This window comes from Callorhinus ursinus, unplaced genomic scaffold (genome assembly GCF_003265705.2).
Source record: "Callorhinus ursinus isolate GAN/ISIS: 27379988/994484 unplaced genomic scaffold, GSC_fseal_2.0 scaffold8, whole genome shotgun sequence".
Lineage (NCBI taxonomy): Eukaryota > Metazoa > Chordata > Mammalia > Carnivora > Otariidae > Callorhinus > Callorhinus ursinus.
In genome coordinates, this window is record NW_027397070.1 from 13,705,458 (window position 1) to 13,727,461 (window position 22,004).

Genomic DNA, 22,004 nt, shown 5'->3' on the forward strand with positions numbered 1-22,004 from the left:
CCATACAGAGGACCGGAAACCACATCATTTGAAGGGGAGTCGAGGAACTGTGGATATATTCTGTAGAAGGAAAGACTCAAAGGCTCACCTATCCATACATTTGAAGAAGTACAGTACAATAGTTACAAGTATGGACCCTGGTGTCAGATGGCCTGGGCTCAGTCGTCTGCAGGATCTAGTAGGAGATGGGCACCAAACTCTGACGTTCTTTGGGAAGAGTCCTTCAAAGCCTCTCAAAGGAGAGGACAGTGCCATGTCCTATCCATGTTGTAGGTATAACAGGCCTGACACATCACTGGTGTTTAATAAATGTTTTATTACTCCTCTATATGGACACAGTACACGAAGAACTAAGGTCTCAGAAGCAAATTACAAGGGCGGTACATACACACACTGCTCCAGCACCTGGTAGCCGCTGGAAGGCAAATAAGAGCAGCTTGTCACTGCTTTCCCCATAGCTGGCAATGGTAGTCATGAAAATGATGTGGTGAGCTGAAATCATAGTTGCCTCCTGGCAACTGAACAAGGAGGCAGCTTGAGTGAATGTAGACTGCTTTTTATTTATTTCAGAAGAAATTTGCATTTTCTACATTGTTAGTTTCGGTGGGTCCAAGTCAATGAGGAGCAGAGTCAGCTCACAGTCTGTATCTTTCATTTCCTCTAATGTTAGCTCTCTTTTGTTGTTTTGTTCACAAACTTTGACAAAAGCATTTTTTGCCCTGATGTCATGGTATCATGCTGTTTTGTCCTCCAATGAAAATACCTGCTATTGAAGCTTAATTAAAAAATACAGTTGTTTCCACTTGACAGCTATCAGAAGAATCTATTACTGTGTTTGTTTTCTCTTTATGTGAGATAATTTGGGGAAATGCTAGCTCCTCACTCCACAGAAGGTCACCAACTAAAATGAGATGGTTTAATTGATAAGCATTCTTTAAGGAATGTAGAGTATTCCCAAGATCCTATCCTTCCAGGGCTCTCGGCTTTGGAATGAAATCAAAGTCTTGTTAAAAGCTCAGCATCTAAATGTAGCCATTCAGAAAATAGCCATGAAAATTCCTTTTTTCCCCCTGAGCTAGCTGTTCTTTAAAGTGTTGTGAAATGTAAAATAATTTTAAACGTCTTACCCACTTAGTTCAAATTATAAAACACATACAATGTCAAAATGGGTTAGGGTTTAAGCATAACAATTATCACTTGATTATTTCATATATATGTACACACACACACACCCTTTCCTTAAATATCTCTCTATAAATATTTACATGGGTAGATAATACCTTCTAAGAGTCAACTGTATCACTGAGTATTATTATACAGAATGCAGGAATATATTAATATATTTCCTTGGGAACTCAGTAAGATTTTTCTGTTTTGGTGTGCTCCATTTATTCCTTGCCTCAATAAAGTCACTGACCCCAAGGAAAACGAACAAACCAGGTTTCCAAAACAAAATTCTAAAGGTTGGGAAGTTAGAACAAGGACACACTGAGATGCTTTGATATGGAGGTGGGCATATGATCAAGAAGAAGTCTTTGAACCAAGTTTATTTCATGAGATTCTACTCCTGGGCTGCTTCTATAAATGAAACTTTCCCATGCCCATTGAGTCCTGCTTATGTAATATGTTTGTTTGACATGCCCCCTCAGTTACATCATTTAAGAGGAGTCCAGTGCCTTATTACACGCCTCGAACACTCTGGCCCAGTCCCCCTCTGCAGCGTCCACTCCCGCCTCTCTGCTCTGGCTCACCATACACCAGTTATCCTCTCTGTCTTCTCCCCGGTTCCCTGAGCCTCTGTCAGCTTCAGGGCGGTCACTCCTCCTCTTCTCTCTAACTGAAGATCGAAGATCTGTCTGGTCTCCACTTATCCTCTTCATCTTGGCCTGGCTAATCCTCACCCTTGAGCCTCAGCTTCAACAACATTTTTTTTTTTTAAAGATTTTATTTATTTATTTATTTGAGAGAGAGAGAGCACATGAGAGGGGGGGAGGGTCAGAGGGAGAAGCAGACTCCACGCTGAGCAGGGAGCCCGATGCGGGACTCGATCCCGGACTCCAGGATCATGACCTGAGCCGAAGGCAGTCGCTTAACCAACTGACCCACCCAGGCGCCCTTCAACATCATTTTTGAAGGAAGGCCTTGTCTATGTCCTTGCCCTGCCCTGCCATCGGTCTAGAGTAGGATCTTGGTTTATAAATTCCCGGAGCGTGGTAGTCTGTCTTTTCGTGGCTCTCCTCTCATCATGACTGTCACAGTCCAGGGCTTCATGTGGTGACTTGTTTATCGTGTGGCTCCTCTCGTCGACTGTAAAACCCAGTAAGGCAGGGACAGTGTGGACACTCAGGGAGGCAAGGCCCTGGACATCATAGATGTGCCGTGAATGCTTTTAGAATGAAGGCACAGGAGGAACCCACGGAGGAACCCATGGAGAAGCTAAAGCTACAGGTACCACACTTCCATCCACTTGGGTGGTGCCTGACTGGAAACTTTTGGCTTACATTTTATTTCAGAAAGTGTCTGAATCCTTGCCCCCTTCTCTCTGCCCTCCCCCATGCCTTCCTTCTCCCCAACACACATAGCCCAGGGAGTCTGTGAAAACTGACAATGAAAGATACTGCTTTTTACCACAGAATCTTGTCACATATCCGGGAATTTTATAGATAATATATACTTGTAGTTTTAGCCCAGTGGTTCCCAGAAAGGAGAGTTGTTCTTAATGAAACTTTAATGCTCTTGCCCTTCCCATTACCGGATGATTGGTAAGACTAATGATCGAGTAAGAGAGAATCAGAAAAATAAATGGCCATAAATTAAATCCTACTATGATCTAATTCTACTGAGATTCTTCTTTCCAAAATACAAACAGTTCTGTATAAGTTCTCCACTTGAACCCAAAGGTGCATTTTTCATTCAGCTTAGTGCACACCTTAGGGAAGGATATAGCTTTAAATCATGAAACGAACACATTTCCACATTTCTTCTGATAAACTAAGTGCATCTGGCACCGCCCTCTGACTCTCTACAGAATTTATAAAATGAAGAAAATATTAAAAATCAAAGGAAAAAGAAAAACATTTGTATTTCTAAAAGGCTAACTTTTATAAATATTACCTTAGGAGAAAATAAAATATGTTTGACTTAATGCTGTCTATAGTAAAATGACCATAGGGACAGGTCTAAATGGTTTATTAAGTAAGAAAAATTGAACATATGAAAAATTGTTCTCTCCTAGAATATTTCTAACCCACACATGTAATTTATATCATGGCAAAATTCAACACAAAAGGTCTATTGTTTTTGGCAAAATAACTTGCAAACATGCTTAATTAGGATGCAAACTGAAAGCACAGCTTAATACTGTTGACAGCCATGAGCTTCAGACAGTGATTTCTACTACTATTATTATTATTTCACTTATGGAAACATTTGAAAAGCAGTAAATATGGAATTAGAGGACAAGGTTATTAAAGAGATGTAACATTTGAATCTTACGATTCTCATTTCTGTGTTAGCATCACAAATAATAGGCTTCCAACAGCCCCACCTTGTAACAGGAATGAAAGAAATTATTTTTGCAACAAAAGCTTACTCCCATGGATATTTGAAAAAGATGTCAGCATTTAAGTTAATCAATACCTGCTTCCAGTGGGCTTTACTTTGAGAAGTGATGCCTCTTTCTGGGGAGAAGGGATAATTCTTTATACTGACATTCCATTCCATTCATGCAAGATGTAAATGAATGCCTCCATTAAATCGATTCCATGGTCAGTTAACATCCAAAGCAGTCTTTGCTCTATTGTAGCCCCGCATTCACCATAGGAACAGCCAGAGCCTAAAAATAAATCTGAAAGAATCTAACCCAAGGCACCATTTTCAAACAGCTAATGCCTGCTTCTTCCAGGGCCATGACTTCTCGTTCTTGGTTTCTATAAATTATAGACTAAGGATATGGAAAGGGAGGGCCAGGTTACAGGACTGAAGGAGACAGAAGAGGAAGTTGGTCATATTATCTGGATATTCTAGCTATTTCACGTATTTAAATTTCAGTAATCATTTTTGAGCGGTCATTTATGTGTGACAAAACACAAGGGTTAAAGCACTGCATGGTGTAGAGGAAAGAGTTCTGGCCTCTGGTTCACTCCCTCCCCCTGTTGTATAACCTCAGATAAATTATTTCAGTAACTTCCAGCGTTGGGCCGTAACTTCTCATTTGGTTTTCTTACCTGAAAATGACAGTTATCGTGATGGGGGTCAGACAAAATTGCGGAGTCTACAAAAATGGTTTTAATAGTATCACATGGCACAGAACATCAGGATATTTCTGTGATCTCTTGAAAAATATATCTAATGGAGAGATCACCAATCTGAAGAGTTAAAAACTTTAGGGGTGGATGTCTGACCTGAGTTCTCCAGGCTTACCATTTAAAGTTCTTATTTTACCTCTATAGATAGCCTCAGAGTTGTAAAAAATGTGAAAAAGTTAACTAGGTATTCTATTTTATGAGACTCTTATTAAACTTTTCACTGATTTACTTCCTATTATAAAATTAATACATGCTTATTGCAGGAGCTTCCAACAGCTCAGAATGATATAAAGAAAAAGGACTTTCCCTCCACTGCTGCTTGTTTTGTTTCTCTCTTTCTCTCTCACTCATTCATACACACACACACACACACACACACACACGATTCCCCATTCCCCCACCCCCAGAGATAATCATTATGAAGTTTCTTTTAAAATAAAATACTTTGAAAATGGAAAACATTGCAAGACCACTTATGGATTTAAAAAAATACATTAAAGAAAAAATCTAAAATTATTTCATGCCATCAGGACTGGGGAAATCTCGAATTCCCTTGGAACAACAGAATGACCAATTACTGGGTGAGGGAACTGAAACAATAACCCTGTAAACAAATCGTCCAAAGTATACGGCTAGAGACAGCCCACGGCGAAGATGGAATAAAGCCTTCAAGGAACACCACCTCCTCCTCATGGTTAACAACTTGATGACGTTCTTCAACATGTTTTAATGATTATCATACCTTCCCCTTCACAAAGGATTGATTTATTATGGTTTAGATTTAAAGAATACTGGTTTCCCAGTTTTGAATCAGGCTTAGATTACAGAACACATAAAATCAATGACTTTGTTCTAGGCAAGAAAAAACACAGTGTTCATTTAAGTGCAAAAGGAACAGTCCTGGGGAAAAATTCTTCATGCTGTTCTATGTGCTCGCTGTTTCCACCACCTGCCTCCCCCCCACTCCTCCCCTCATCGCTGTCATCAGACCAGCACACCTAACACTTCCGTGGCACCTTAAAATTCACAAACAACTTCACATATTATTTCTGTCAGTCCTCAAAATAATGTTGTTGGGTAGCTTTTCAATATACAATAAAAAAAGCTGAAGCTCAGAGCAGTGAAGTGATTGGCCCAAGATCTTTCACCTAGTAAAGGGACACTCGCCCAGGTTTAGGATGATTTTTTTTTAAAGACTTTACTTATTTATTTGAGAGAGAGAGAGAGAGAGAGAGAGAGTGAGTGAATGAGCAGGAAGGAGAGGCAGAGGGAGAGGGACAAGCAGACTCCCCTCTGAGCAGGGAGCCCAACATAGGGCTTGATCCCAGGACCCTGAAATCATGACCCGAGCCAAAGGCAGACACTTAGCCGACTGAGCCACCCAGGCGCCCTGGGTTGTGATGACTTCTAAGTGTGTATCTCCAACTCAGATCTTTCCTCTAAAGCTCCAGGACCCACATCCAATCCCCGACCCATCTGCATTTTAGTTCCAAGTGCAGTTAAATTCAGTTTCCAGGCTGAGCCCTTAATATTCTCCCATAAACTTGTTTCTCTTTCAACAGTTTTCTTTTTCAGTAAATGGCACCATCACCGTGCTGGTTGCTCAAGCCAAGAACCTAGGCAGCATTTCTATCCACAGCCCTTTTTTTCAACATGCCTATGTATGCTCCATCACCACATCCTGTACATTTTGCCTTCTGAAGATTTCTCAAATTTGTCCACTTCTCCTTGTCTCCACCATGAACAACATAGTCTGAGGCCCTAGCATCTCACTTTGAAATCATTTCCATGTTATACCCTGCCCTTCCCTCACCACCTCCTCTCCATGCATTCTCCACTTGGCAGCCAGACTGATCAGGTAATTTCTCTGCTTAAAATCTTTTGTTGGCTTCCTAGTGCTCTTCAGATAAAGGTAAGAATCCTTAGTGTGGCCTATAAGAGCTGCTATGATCTGACCCTGGCAACTGGCAAGATCAATGACTGGTTTCCATAGTTTCAGGATATCATGATGTATTTGAAAAAATAAGTGAATAGTTAAGCTTCTGTGTTTATATAATGCATAACATTTAATGACTTAAATGCACTGATTAATTGTAGAATGAAGTTTACACTTGCAGATATTTTTAAAGCATTATTAACATATGACCATATGTAGATCTTCGTGACTTCTTTCTTAAATAGAACCAAATTCATTTTATAATATGATATGAATTAAAATATATGCCCAAATATAGGTAATAAAATATATAACAATTTATATAATTTTTTTCATTGTGTGTGTGTGATTTCTATCTGTCTCAAGACTAGATAGCCGAAGACATGGAGGCAGCAACTCTTCTCCCATGTTGTATGCAGTACTCATCTCAGAGTCTGAAAAACAGGGTCAACTTCATGCATTTGTGACTTGTGCAGTTACCCAGGGCCTGCACTTAGAAGAGCTCGGTTTATTGCCTTACTATTTGGTCTTGAAATTCTTAGTAATTTTTGAACAAGGGTCCTACATTTTAATTTTGTCCTGGGTACCACAAATTGTTTAGCCCATTCCTGCTAAAAAGAATCTCAATGTATTAAGAGTCAAACTCTCTCATGTCATTCAGCCCAAAGTATCTATTGCATTTGATTTCTGTGATTTCTCGACAGAAGGAGGGCTCTGAGGACCACTGGAGTCAGAACTGACAGTCAGTGAGGGAAGGGTGTCTATATATTGTGGTCAATCACAGATTTCAGGCCAACCAAACATAAGCTTCTACTCAATAACTGAGATTTCCAAATACAGTGAAATGTGTTTAACAACTTTGGCTAGTGGATGAGGCCAAGCCAACAGATGGTTAATGTGGAACATCCCTTGGCTTCAGCTGCTACTTAAGATAAGTCCTGACCCAGAATATGGGGTATTGCTGGGCAAAGGTAGGTATAATCAACTTTACTGAAGAGTTTGGTGGTAGCCGTATTAGAAATCTTTTTATGGTTTATAAAAATCCATCAAAAGTTTTGTACTAAGCAAAATAAAAAACTGAACCCCTGTGGGAAATTGTCTGCATGTGCAAAATGTGTCACCAGTCAGTGCTTCCAGGATCGCAATTTTCAATGCAAGCAAGCAATATGATGGTGGGGGGAAAGTGTGTTGTTATAGATGAGAAGCTGGGTTTAAAGCACATCATGTGCTACTTTTATCTTGCAGAAGTTGAAAGGCTGCTAGAATCTGTAAATTACCATTAAAATATATTTATAATTATTACTACTTTGCATGAAAAGTGATGATCCTTGAAGAGTTGGTTTACTGCTTACCCTAGTTAACTTAGGTGAATTTAAAAATTAATTATCTAGGTAAAATTTAAATTTTAGGCTGATAATTTCCCCCCAGAGCTCAAAATTTATTTAGAATATGAAAATTTCAGCTTTCTTGGGAAAGTTATGTTTCTGAGGTTAAAAAAAGTCAGTGATAACACAGTTTTTAGAAGCTTCTGTTAGTGATAAATGGGAGCATTCAAGTGTCACGGCGCATATTTCAAGGAGATGAATTTTGGTGTCAGAACTGGGTTCAAGTCTCTGCTCTTAACTACTTAACAATTTACTTGATCTTTCTAAGCCTCAGTTTCCAATTCCTAAATAGGGATAATGACACCCCATGAATAAGGCTAACGGGGGGGATCAGATTCGATATGAGTGTTCAGTGCAGTGACTAGCACATGATGAGTACTCTACAGATGTAGCTATCATCACTGATGAGATTTTTCCCCCAGGATTATAATCTATTAAATAGTTACCTTATTGACAGGAATAATGTTTTTGACATTGTAGTAGAAGCCAAAATAAACCATGTTGAAAACCCCATGACGTCCCAAAGTTGCTGTAAATCCTTTGTTGAGGCCCTGGAGTCCCAAGCCTTCCTTCTTAATGATGTGTCTTGCATAACTCATCGTGGATGGTTGCTGCAGGAGAGAGAAGCAAAGCCAGAGAGATCATCTTTGAGACCGTGAAATAGAGTAAATTACCATTTTAGCTTCCCTTCAAGCCAGAATTATTAGGGACTTTTTTTTTCCCCCAACATGAATAATCATGCCTAGATCCACGCTTTTAAAATTAGGAAGCCACAAAAGTAAACAAAATTGCATGCATGCAGGCCTTCAAGGGAAGACTGCTGATAAAAAAAAAAAAAAAAAAAACAACGAAACCACACCTTTGGTAGAATTAGTGAAACTAATGTCATGTAATACCTATCATTACTACCTACGTGTAAATAGCTGTATCCAATTCTGGATTACCCAAAATAATGGAGGGGATTAGCCATACAGGTAAACTGGTAATCCATAACTGCATAATCCAAAAGGAATTTACATTTGGTTCCTGAATCCAGCATAGCTACTTTTCTAATTATGTTTTTCTGAAGTGAATGTTACAAGTAGTCTTGATTTCACTGCCTCAAGAGTTAAACTGGCACTAGGTTAGAAATTGGGTGTGGATAAATAAAATCTTAAAAAAAAAAAAAAAAGACACCTGGGTGGCTCAGTCGGTTAAGCGTCTGCCTTTCAACTCAGGTCATGATCCTAGCATCCTGGGATCGAGCCCCACGTCAGGCTCCCTGCTCAGTGGAGAGCCTGCTTCTCCCTCTCCCTCTGCCTGCCTCTCTGCCTACTTGTGCTCTCTCTCTGTCAAATAAATAAAATCTTTTTTAAAAAAAAAGAAAAAAAAGAAATCGGGTGTGGATAGTTGTCTGTAGACTTCCTCAAGAGGGTGCACAATTAATGTGTGTATCACTCGTTGAGATAAATGACAAATCAGTGGCACTGGGAGTTGTGGGTTACCTTTAATTTACTTCTTTCCAGCCCTCCCATTGACGACCCAACCTTGAAATACCCTACTGGGTAAATACCCAGTCTATCACTACTTTTGGAACACGCTACAGAGCTCACTAGAGTTTACAAGAACAACAATTCACGTGGGCTTCAATAAAAAGCTGAATGATTGCGTCCTTTCGGAGATACGGTACAAGGGATATCTCTACTCTTAAATTTTGACTGAATAGGAAATAAGGGAGAATGCTCAGTATTTTTTTTTTTTTTTTTCCCCATGAGGTAAGCACTGATGTGACATTTGTTTGATTTTTCCCTGGAGCAGGTTGCTGGAGTGGTCTGCAGTCTGATATGCTTTCTGACTAAAAGTGTTTTCTTATCAGGTGCAATTAAGGTTGTATCAGCAGAACAGAGAACAAATCCAATTAAGCCTTTTCATCCAACTTGTATTTATAGCTATGTAATTAACATGATGCATTTAAATGAGCTTGTTTATATAGTAAATCCTATAGTTTTTGCTGATAAATGTTTTAAAAACTCTTGACTACAATACTACACTCAACTTCATCTTTTCACCTAAGAAGATTAATTATAATACGCTGCATTAAGCTTTTAAGGAAACCTTTTTTTGTAACAGGAAAAAAACACATGAGACTATATCTTAAAATAATAAAAAAACAGTTCATATAGGAAAACCAAAAATTCTCAGAAGGTTAAAGTTCACTCTCTGCTCTACAAAATGGGGCTTTTTTTGTTTGTGTTCTGGCACATTGACTATCCACACAAATTATTTTGGTTTTCAAAATAGACTTGAGGATAAGTTGAGCAGAAGTTCATTGCTGTTGGAAAGACTCTGGAAGTGCTGAGCAAACTGCCTAGGCTCTGCTCCCCTGCTCGGAGGAAGGCAGCCAGAGGGCAGATTTTGAACTCAAGCGGCTGGGTGAGCTTGAACTCTAGTTGTGAGTCATTAAGTAAAATCAGAGAGTAGCACAGTAGTTAGAAATAGCCGGTTGTCTTTCTCTGCTTGACTTATTTCACTTAGCATAATCTCCTCCAGTTCCATCCATGTTGATGCAAATGGTGGGTATTCATCCTTTCTGATGGCTGACTAATATTCCATAGTAAATATGACCACATCTTCTTTATATGTGGAACATCAGGAATAGTGTGGCGGACCACAGGGGAAGGGAGGGAAAACAGAATGGGAAGAAATCAGAGAGGGAGACAGACCATGAGAGACTCTGTACTCCCGGAAACAAACGGAGGGTTACAGAAGGGAGGGGGGCGGGGGGATGGTGTAGCTGGGTGGCGGGTATTAAGGAGGGCGTGTGTTGTGATGAGTAGTGGGTGCCACACACAACCAATGAATCGTTGAACACTAAAAAAAAAAAAAAAAAAGAACTAGCGGGTTGGAGCCGGACAGCTCCAGGTGTGAGTCTCAGCAGTCTCCCCTGCTAGCCTGGGAAAGGGTTTTATCCACTCTGATTTATCCCCACTCTACTTATCCGTAAAATAAGAATAATAAGAGGAAAAGAGAATCTCCTTATAGGATTGCTGTGATGATAACTAAGTCAATGGATTTTTGTCCTCTGTAAGCATTCACTACATATTAGCTGATAATAATAATGGCAATAGTGCTGATAATAATAAAAATAGTTCAAATAATAAAATAACAGGTAATTTCTTTGTTAGCTGAAGACAATGGCATTAAAAAGGGCAGAGGCTGATTTGAGGGACACGAAGGGCATGTATAACTAGCTTCTTCCTTTTCGTTCCTCTGTCTGTCCTTTCCTTTTTCCAGAGTTCTGGACCCTTGGAGTTAACATCCTTGGTAAGAATTCTCCACTGGGTAAGTCTGTGGGCTATAGAAGCAAGACCGCATGGGAGCAAAGTTTGGGAACAAAAAAGTCACCAACCGGGCCTTCACCTCACACAGCTTACAGCCTGGAGAGCACAATTGTGTGTGTTAACCAGGTACCTGGAACACAGTAAGTGCTCATCAATGTTAGCCATTACCACAGATGTCTGGTAGTTTACACATATCATGTGATTTATCCTCTCAACAAGGGTGTGAGATTCCCATTTGACGGATGGGGAAACTAAGGTTGTGTTACTTGCTCAAGATCACAGACGTAGTGCCAAAGCTCAAACTAAGGCCTCTCCCACTCCAAGTCCATACTTTTATAGCCTGCATAGGTTTGCCATTGTAACATATCTGATTGCTTTCCTCAATCTTGTAAGATGGGCAGCAGGTATATTTTCCTTATTTTGCAGGTGAGAAAACCAAGGACTGTTAAGTAGCAGGCCTAAAGTAAAAATGCTGGTACATGGCTTAAGCAGGATTCTGCGTCCGGTGTGGTTCTCATTCTGTGGACATTCTTGTTCTACATATGTGGTAAGAGTTTCAGAGTTTAATAATCCAATTGATACAGGTAACAGATACATCATAACCCAAATACATTTTTCTTGGGGCCTTGTGATAGAGAAAAACCTGAGTTCTTCTCTAATTCCCCATAAAGAGCAGAAGTGTGCTTTTTGCTTCATTCAGCAACATTGTGTCACACACATGTAAGCAAATATTTAATTAAAAAGGCAAAACATGACTTCCACTGGGATGCTTAAATAGGAAAATACAGAATCATTTTGACTAGATCTCGGCAAACACAAGGGATTTTACTAAACTTATTTGATTACTGGGCTTCCATTTCAAAACAAAAATGGTGACTGATTAGCATCATCAACCAAATGATTCCAATACTATCCAACACAGCAGATCACCTACCAGTTCAGTTTCTTTCCAACATTTAGATTCACTGCAATTTTCATATTTTGTTACCAGTTGTGGGCCAAATTGCATGATAACTTTCCTAGATGTACTCTTCATCGACTGCACCAGAATGCAAGTGGGGGAGCATAAATGGATTGGAATGTAGCTTATACTGTGATATCATACTGCTCTCCACACTGGTTTATTGAAATCCTCAGTTCACTGGTTCCTGCCAGAGTGTTTCCATTTGACGTAACTCAAAGTCTTTAGGTTTCATTTTAGCTAGGGCCAACTGCTAATTCTGGGAACTCTCTTTTCTTTCATGCATTCATTTCTTCAACAAATACCTGTTGTGTGCCTAGTAGGTGCCATGTGCTGTGCTAAATGCCTCATGCAGGACTTTGCTCATATTCTAGAAATTTAAATACTTTTGCTTTGGCTTTTATTCGGGGAGATAGGCTGATAATTTTTAGATCCACCCATGAGAATCTTCCACAATGGTTATAAAATATGGAATCAAATTTCTGTTTTAAAAGTCCTTAAGAGGCTTAATTAAAGAGAAGATTCTTTGCACTACTCCAGGGCACTGATTCCTTACTCAACGGAGAGTCCAGGATTACCAACAAATCACGGAGATGACTTATGGCAGCCTGAGCTATTTTGTTTGGAGTTCTTCCATCCAACTACTGACCATAGCTGGCTCTGATTAGCTTGTGAGACCACAGACTGAAGTGTAGGGAGCAGGCATTGTCTCTGAGTAAATAGCAATCAGAGTATGGCCAATAGGTAGAGACATGGGGTGTGTGTGTCAATGAATTTCCTCCATCCCCAAAGCCAGAGAAGAGCTCTAGGCACACCATGTCAAAAGGCTGCATGCTCCACATGCGTTCCTTTACTTGCTTCCCAGGGCAAGGTGAATTCTGCTGTGTTTTAGAGCCAATGGAATAGGGTGTTGCATTGAATTTCATCACATGGCTGGGAAGCAAACCGGATGAGACCTTTGCACAATGGAGTGAGTGTCCATATCTGGGCCTTCAGAAAAATACTGCTTTGTTAAAAAAGAGGAGATCCAGTTGCTGCATTTAGGCAGGAAAATACCCTGGTTCCTCAGGAGATAGAAGATCACTTATGGTTTTCATTACTCAAATAAAGTCTTGAAGCGTTTTCATAAATTTGAAAAAAAAAGAAAAAAGAAAAAAAATCCCTTCCTTTTATTTGAGAACAAAATGTAAGTGAAAGAGGAGGAATTGGGCTCAAAAATCCCACACTTACACTTTGCTTTCACTGAGATATTTCGCTAATTCATCATTATAGCTTATTCTAATAGGGCAAGATTATGGACAAAAAGACACGCCAAATACAGTTATGCTCTATCTAGAGTTTATGTTTGATGAATGGGTCTAATTTTTAAACAATCTGTGAGTGGATGGTAATTTGCCATAAACAAACTTTCCCAGATGCTGCTCCACACAGCTCCTTCAACCCCAAGTTGCCGCCTGGTAACCGTCCCTGGAGGAATACGCGGGCCTTCCAGGTGATGAGATGCTGAGGTGCCTCACCCCTGCCACTGCCGGCCGAGCAGGAGGGAAGAAGGGGCCTACGCTGTGGTGACCACTCGGAAAAACCTGGCACCACGGGAGGAGCCTTTGTTTTTTCCTAGTTCCAGAAACACTTCCTACTTTCCCTTAAGTTTCATGATCACCCACATTTCTTGATCCCAATAAAAGCAGTGCGGTTGCCAAGAAAGAAAACTCTATGTTAACATTCGGTTCCTAAGAGCTACCACTTTCATTAGGCGTTATTTTCCCTATCTATAAAACCGGGAGAAAGTGACCTACCATATAGGAGTAGTGGGGGAATTTGAAATACTAAGTATGTGTGGGCATTGGAAAAAGTGGAAGGATGCATAAGCAGTTACCAGAGCACTGGGATGAGAGGGGAGTGTTGGTGAAAATCATCAACTGTTTTTTCTTTATATAGCTTTGTATTACTTGATTTGTGGGGAAAAAAACACTGTAATACTTTTACTATTTGAAAAATTATATAAATTGAAAAAATCAAATAAAGGAAAAGACATGTAAGGCATCCTACACAGTATCTGGCATATAGTATATGTTCTGTAAATGGTAGCTATTATCATTACTTCAAAGTCTCCATTCTGCAAGCAAAACTCTAGAGTTCCTGGCACAGCTGAATGGAAGACTGAAGTCTATTTTCTGTAAATGATAATAGAGACACAACTTGGCTGCTGCCTTAGCTATTGTTGAAAGATAACTATAGGAATGCATTCATAGACATAATTCACTTTTCTGCCCACAAGCATCATAGACTGGAAAGCAATAATTTAGGTACTGAACAGTTTCCAGGCAGTGTTTCACATGGCAATGCAGGAAAATTTGAACTTAACTCAGTACCTCATCACGAACGTTGCCATGCCCTTGAAGCTGGCTTCTCACACTATCCGTAAACAGAGCCACACGCTCGCTCTCTAACTCAACTTCCCTCTTTCTTGAAAGAGATCATCACAAATGTGGTCCTTTTATTTACTTTATGTTGACTCCACATACTATAAGTTTAAACATTTGTCAATTGCCTATGGAGAAAATAATCACTAAGCTTGGTGATCTCATATATGATCTAATTGATCTCTATTAGATTACCAAGCTCCCAGAAGAAAGTGTACAGAATTATATCTAGTGGTGTTTATCCAAAACCAGAGTCAAACCCTGAACTAATTTTTTAAATAGTCCCTATCTTCAAAGAGTTTACCATCAATGACACATTTGCTATCCGTTCATTGCACCCTAAAATTTCAATCATATCATAAAGGTAGAAGACTATTCTTTTCTTGGGTTGAACATCTTTAAAGACTAAATAGAGGGGAAACAGGCTTTTGCAATTCACTTAAGCCTTAGTTTCATATTTGGGGGTGAGAATGATTATGTTCATATGTAATGTAGGTAAAAATGAGTAGAAGGAAAACCTGTCCCCCATCCACACACATCAGAGACAAATCCTATAGACCTCAAGGGAAGGAAAACATAACCCGTTAGCCAAATAATAACTTTGAAGTAGATTTCAAAGTGGAGAGAAAAACTGGGAAACAATTCATCCAAGATTTTGCTCCTGGGGAGAAATTCACATTTTCCAGGCTTGCAGAGAGCATGCCAGCCAAGCACCGCTTGGCTTAGCACAAGTGATAGGGGACTTCTAGGTCTTATAAATATATAGATTAAAAAACGATACACCCAGTTAGAGGGGAGAAAGGTTCTATAAGGACAACAAGCTATAAAGTCACACTTTCGGCAAGACTTGGATATGCAACCATCTCCAGTAGAAAAATCCTCGGGCAAGCCTAGTCCTAAGCCAAAGAGACTACAAACCAGAACAATACTTTGCTCGGGTTTAGTTTGAAGGACGGGGGGAAATTTGGGTCTAGCCCGATTTTATTTGAACATGTTTTTACACCCACTGAACCAAACCAGAGCATGACAAAGCTGTGATTACTTTGCTCCCCACAGAAGGTCAAGCATATTTAAATTAGAGACCGGTTTTCTTTATTCACTGTGAATTTTAAGATGCTGGCCAAGATTCTGGTATTGGAATTGGAGGAAGTGTGGCAAGGATTATAGTCTTTGACTGATATGCTGGTAATTTAAAAAATAGAGGCAAGACAAGCACACCTATTGAAATCCTTGACACAGAAGCTGGAAGGGGATGAGGGAAGTATCAGGAACCAAATGAACCACAGTTTCTTTGTATTTTTAGAAGAGTTTATGGCTAAACTGAGCGGGAAAACATATTTTATGGGTAACATACTTCTGACTGGCTAGAGAATCAAGTCTAGACCACAGAGGGGAGAACCTCTGCAGCCAGAGCCAGCAAGTCACCTGCCGTTCCTGGAAATCCTCATGGGAATTGCACTTAGGGCTCCAAGAATGTCACAGACACGGCCTCTGCTCTCAGCCAGTCCTGCTCCTGGACCCCAGCCAGAGGGCCCCCCCGTTCGGGAACCCATTCTTCAAGAGGGCCCCATTCTGGGCCTCTGCCAGCGATGCCCTTCCCACAGGACCGAGGGGGATATCTGCCTACTTCCTTCAACTTCCTTCTAGACTTTGCTCTGTGTTCCCTGAGACTGTGGCAGTCCCCACCCTTCATCTTTCCCACCCAATCACTGCCTACAAGACGTTAAGTGTAGTATTTTTTTTAAAGATTATTTATTTCAGAGAGCGAGAGTGCATGGGGGGAGGGGCAGAGGGAGAGGGAGAGAGAGAGTGAGACTCCTGAAGCAGACTCCCTGCTGAGCGTGGAGCCCAGCTTGGGGCTCAATCCCAGGACCTGAGATGACGACCTGAGCTGAAATCAAGAGTCGGACGCTTAACCAACTGAGCCTCCCGGGCGCCCCACGTTAAGTGGATTATTAAGATTAACATTGACTATGGTTGCCCTCAGCTGTCCTCCATTGCAGAGCTTCTTCTCTCAGCTGTAGCAACTTCTTGGGAGATGTTCATCTTTAAAGGACCATTGCTGACTCGCCTCCTCTGGCTGGGGAAATAGGAAAATCCACAATGCCTGTGTAGGAATCTGTAGCAGTTGATATCTAAGACAGGAGGATAGAAGGGCTGAATAGTAGACAGGCTGCCTGAGAAACGCACACTACCGGCGGGGACAACAAGAGTTATCTCGATGCAAAATAGGCAAAATAAGGGAAACTGCTCTGCTTTTCTTAAAGGTGTTAGCAAGCTACATGGTCGTTCTGCCTGCAGCCCATCCACTGAGTGTTCCACCACAACTGGTAGCTACAATTAACCGAAAAGGCTGAAAATCAGCTTAGTTCAAAACTTCCATGTGAAGTGATTAAGTGGGCTTGATCAAGAACGCATGTTTGGGACGCCTGGGGGGCTCATTCGGTTAAGCGTCTGACTCTTGATTTCGGCTTCAGGTCATGATCACAGGGTTGTGAGATCGAGCCCTGCTTTGGGCTCCGTGCTGGGTGTGGAGCCTGCTTAAGATTCTCTCTCCCTCTCCCGCTCCCCCTCCCCTCAAAATAAAATACATGTTAATTTTGTACAACTATTCCAGAGGAAGCCTATCTTGATTGTGCTGGAATTCTTTCCAAAGTGGCTTCAAATGTTTTTTGTGTCAATCTCTAGCTTCTGCTGCTATCTGCTAGCTATTTACAGCAGAGATCCAGCTACTTCTGTTCATGATAGTAGATATGCATCTGAGTTTAAAGACCTTGTCAGTAGGCACTGTAACTAGGCTGCCAGCCGTTAAGCCTTGATAAAGAATTCCGGCTGAATGGATCGTATTGGCAGCTGAGCGCTGCCTAATGTGGACCGAGGGAAAAAACCACACCCAGTAAGCTGTCTACGTGCCCACAGCTGGAGTCAGCTGTGACTGCTCAATATTAATTGGGGTACTATCTCACGATAAATGTCTTTAGGTAAACTTAAGCATTTATAAGATCAACTTGCATCTTGAAATAGTTATCGTTCGTTGACTGCCTACCATGTACCAGGTTCTGTGTTAAGATCTTTGTATATATTATCATATTTAAATTCTCATAAAAACATGTAATAACACCTACTGACACATTAAACCTTCACTACCCGACAGGCTACATTGACAGCTTTGCATACACATCTCAACCCTATTGCTATTATTCTTTGACAAAATTGGAAACGACCATAGAGTGGGAAACATGAACTTGTCACATTGTCAGGGACAGAGATGGCCCTCTAGAGCTTGTGCTTCTAGCCGCTTCACAGAAATGCCTTGCTGTAAGACAGCTGGACTGATCGCCATCATTTTATCACCGAGGGAACTGCATGAAACTTGTTCAAGGCCATGTTAGAAAATGGTAAAAAGCATGATGGGTGTATCTCTCTCCAACCCTGGGCCAGATTTGCCAGTTCACCTGTGGCTTTCCTGTTCTAGACAGCTGTTTATATGTTCTTTGATAGTTCGCATGTAAGGTTTAAATGTTTTTTAGAAATTATAGAGGAGGAAAAAACGGGGGTTTCTGCTACTATAAATGAAGTAATGGAAACTGAATTATGCAACATTGAGCCTTAAGATGGGCCAGCAAGTCATTCCTACCGAAATCAGCTGAGAAACTTCTCCCTAAAGGGAGGCTTGATCCTGGCAGAGCCAAAGAACATTTCTTTGGGATTACATACTTCTCTTTATACTGTTCTGGATTTCCTAAATTTTCTACGATGAAAATGTTACTTTTTAAAGTAAATGTTCACAGGTAATGCTGAATACATTCTCATGATAAACATTCAACTACACAAAGCCCTTCCCTTAAACGCTTACCTTCCACTCCCCCTCTTCTAGACTCCTTTCCAGAGGTAATCACAATTTAGAAGTTTGTATGAATTCCTTTGCATGACAGACCTGCACAGTCCTTTAAGGAAATCACTACCCATACATGGCTATTGACTATTTGAAATGTCCTAGTTCAAACTGAAGTGTGCTTGTAAGCATAAAATACACCTGAGATTAAAAGACCAAATATGAAAAGGGTGTAAAATATCTAATTTTTATACTGACTACATGTTGAAATGACAATGTTTGGGATGTATTGGGTTACAGAATTAAAAATAAATAAATAAAATACAGTATTAGATTAATTTCATGTTTCTCTTTGCCTTTTTAAATATAGGTACTAGAAAATGTGCCTTACATTATATTGGTATCAGCCAGCACTGCTCTGGAGTATAGATCATTTTTAATATGTTTACACACTTATTTATATAAGAGATATATTTTTTTGTGCTTTCTAACATAAATATGCATTACTTTTATACTTGGACTAAAACTTTTTTAAAGTATAACCTTTAAATGCATTGATCATTAATTCCGTTCTTCCTTCCTTTCTCTTCCTCTTCCCCACCCCACCCATCACCTCCAATGCACACTCTTCTTGACAACTGACAAAGCCTCAGAGTGAAGAAAGTAATATGTATTCTTGGCCATACAAATGTTGAAGTGAGCACACCTAACAATTGGATTACTCCAACCCAGGCACAGATTAACAAAAAGTATCTCCTTTTTGGATAAAAGAAAGTGCTAGTCAATGGAAGAAGGCTTTGGAGTTAGTGGGTCCTAGACAAAAGACATAGGAAATAGCTACAGTTGCCAAAAATGACTACCAGTTATTTTTAAAGAACTAAATCCAAATTTGCTATTCTCATCATGTCATCTGTTCCTCTCAGATTTTTTTTTTCATTTTCAGAAAGCATAGTTCCTTTACTTTATGTTGGGTGACTACCACCAACTCCTTTTTCCTTGATCAATATTGCCTATAAAGCACCACCTCAGTTCAGCTACTGAATCTTGATCATTGTCAGAAATAAATGCTGACATGCCTGACCAAGTCTGACTCGTTGAAGGTTATAAAGTACCGAAATTTTTTGTGTTGTCTAAGTAAATACCTAAAAATGAGTCCAGTTCAGTGGATTCTGCAAAGGAAACGACCCCAAACAAGCTCCTGTTCTCCCCCCACTTAAAAACTGCCTGTCTGCATATACGTAAATAGTTGACACACAGCACACTCCTGTCAGTGAGCTGGGACCATGTACACATACTCTTGTGTTAAGCTGGAAGTGTGTTTCCTGTATTCTAGCAAGGCCTTAATGCAAGCAACACATTTAGTAGCTCTTACTTGGCCTCAGTGTGGAACCTCCCTGAGGGCAGAGGAGAGACAACATTAGGCATGAGCAGGGGTGCTGTGATGACTCACTATTCTCATTCCCATGAGTGCTCCTTGGTGCTCTGTCCCATTTGCGTCCCTCCGGTTACGTGCTGCCTTGATAAAGGACCGCAGTTGAATACCTGTTTTCCTTTGCCCCCTCCTTGCTGCCCTGACAAGCTTCCCAAGGACAAAAAGGAGGCTGGGGAGGAGGAGGAGCTCCACAATTTTCTTCTAGCTGGTAACTCTCCCAGTCTAATAAATCAAAATTTCCTTGAACAGATTTCACTGGGGGCTGCTCCATTTCAATAGGACATTCGAAAAGTGTTTCTTCTCTTTTCTTCCTATTCCTCACCACCTTTTTCCTTCACTCAAGGAAATAGAAAACAAAACAAAGACTGGGGCAATGCAAGGTTTTTCAATTTTTATTAAAGTGCCGAATATCACCCCAATTAAGGCAACCTTCTGAAACTTAAAAAAAAAAAAATTCTCCCTTAATTAGGATGGACTTCATCTGAGTGGCTACCATCTGCTGAAGCAGCCCAACCCTGTCCTCCTTGGGTCTTGGCAGCTACAGGTGAGTCGGGGCCCCTTCTCCTTTCCCACACCCCTGCTCAAGAAGCTGCCAGGGAGCTCTCAAGCAGTATCAGCAGGCAGGAAGTGGGGTGGGAGCGAGGGGGGTCTCCACCCATTAGCAGCTGTTTAAGTAGTAGGCAGGGGAACTATTCTACAGAGAACTTCAGGTCAGCAGATACTCCAAAGCAATTTATACCACATGCTACCCAGTTGTGGAATTAAAATGCTGAGGAAGGAAGGACCTAGCACGCCAATCTCCTTATTTTCTCCTTTATCTGGTGCTTGGCACCCCAAAGAATAAAAGAAGAACAGTTGGACTTGGTGGTTTAAAGGGAATTATTAGGCAACTGGGAGGAAGTGAAGGCACCTGTCTTCATGGAACATCATGTATCAGTGACTAAATGTCAGGACCCATCATTGTCCAAGTAGTGATGTCTACACAGGTTTAGTAACTTGCTTCATTCAGATTAAACCAAAAGACAAGCTTGACAGATTATCAGAACCTTTGGGGGAGGGCGGTGGGTGGAGTGGAGAAAGGAGTACGGCAATTTTAAAAAATGACTCCATAATTTTTTTTTAAAGCACAATATTATCACCTCTATGGTTTCTCTTCAGTTTCTTCTAGCGTAATGTGAAATAGAAGTCTTGCCAAAAGTAGGGGAAACATTTCCAAATAAGTCCTTATAGATTACATTCCAAATCTAAAATAAAAACTTGTAAACATGCGTTTGCCCATCAGACTTTAGAACATTTTTGTTCACGCTTCCCTTGTGGAAGAAACTTGACTTTTTCTTATGCTACTTCCTTAACAATAATTTGTTATGGTTTTAACAAATGACTAAGAGCTGGGTTCATACTTATATATATAGCATATACATATATTGAAAATTCTTTTACATTCCCTCACCAATAGGAAAACATTAAATGATTACCTCTGTAAATTTGTTCCGATTCGCTTGCAAGCCAACTTTTACTACCTCAAAAGGGTTAACCACGATAGCTTCTGTTAGTCCAGATCCTAATCCAGCAATGGCAAACGTCTAGAAAAGTTCAATCAATAATTTAAAACAAGTTATGTATACTGAGTTAAACATCCTACTGATTACACTCTGCAGCTGAATGTTATGTGGAGAATGGAGGAACGTATATAAATGTACCATATACCATTACTAAACAGCTTTAGTTCTTGATTAGATGCTGACAATTCATGAAGAAGAAATTACAGAAGCCACAAACCACATCCTAACAATTCAAAATAAAATTTCAAAGCCCCATCAACAATGACTTTTTCCTTTAATGAAAAGAAAGGTTGTTTTAGTGATTTAGGGTGGATATTAAAATGTCTGCACATGTAACAATTAAAAGTTTGACTTATAAAAGGAGAGCCTCGTTTTTAAAACATCTACAAAAATTCAAGAACCAAAAATAAAATATTTATAAAAAGCTAAATTTCAGATAACCAAACAGTGCAGCTGAAAACTTTCAAATGTATAGCCCTGTTGTTAGAGTCACTATTCTAGACAATTGACAAACGAAAAAATTTTTTTTATTCATCCTTTCCCTATTTAAAAAAACCCCCAATAACTGCCCTATTCTAGACATAGAAAATGAGGAATAAAAGTTGAGATCAGAAATGGCAAGGTTGTTCTGAAGGGCTCAGTTAAAATCTAGAACATCTCTCAAAAGATGATGTCAGGTTCTGATTTGCTCTCAGTTAAGAGCTTCTGCAATAAGGAACTACAACTTTCTCGACTTTTCCTCAAAGTAGAATGATTAAGGGTTTTCCAGAAAACCTGTATCAAAAATAACCACAACAATTAACACACACACACACACACACACACACACACACACACACACAC

At 40.1% G+C, this 22,004-nt stretch overlaps 1 protein-coding gene across 2 annotated transcripts in view; it reads right to left on the bottom strand.

The window, feature by feature from the left end:
* SLC25A21 (solute carrier family 25 member 21) overlaps nucleotides 1–22,004 on the bottom strand; it is a 471,007-nt gene that overhangs the window by 15,922 nt on the left and 433,081 nt on the right. For both annotated transcript variants that reach the window (XM_073895108.1, XM_073895109.1), the window contains 2 exons: nucleotides 21,075–21,182; nucleotides 8,075–8,239 (listed from right to left, as the gene is read on the bottom strand). In XM_073895108.1, coding sequence (XP_073751209.1) covers nucleotides 8,075–8,239; nucleotides 21,075–21,182 — 273 coding nt within the window. The remainder of the gene's footprint in view (nucleotides 1–8,074; nucleotides 8,240–21,074; nucleotides 21,183–22,004) is intronic.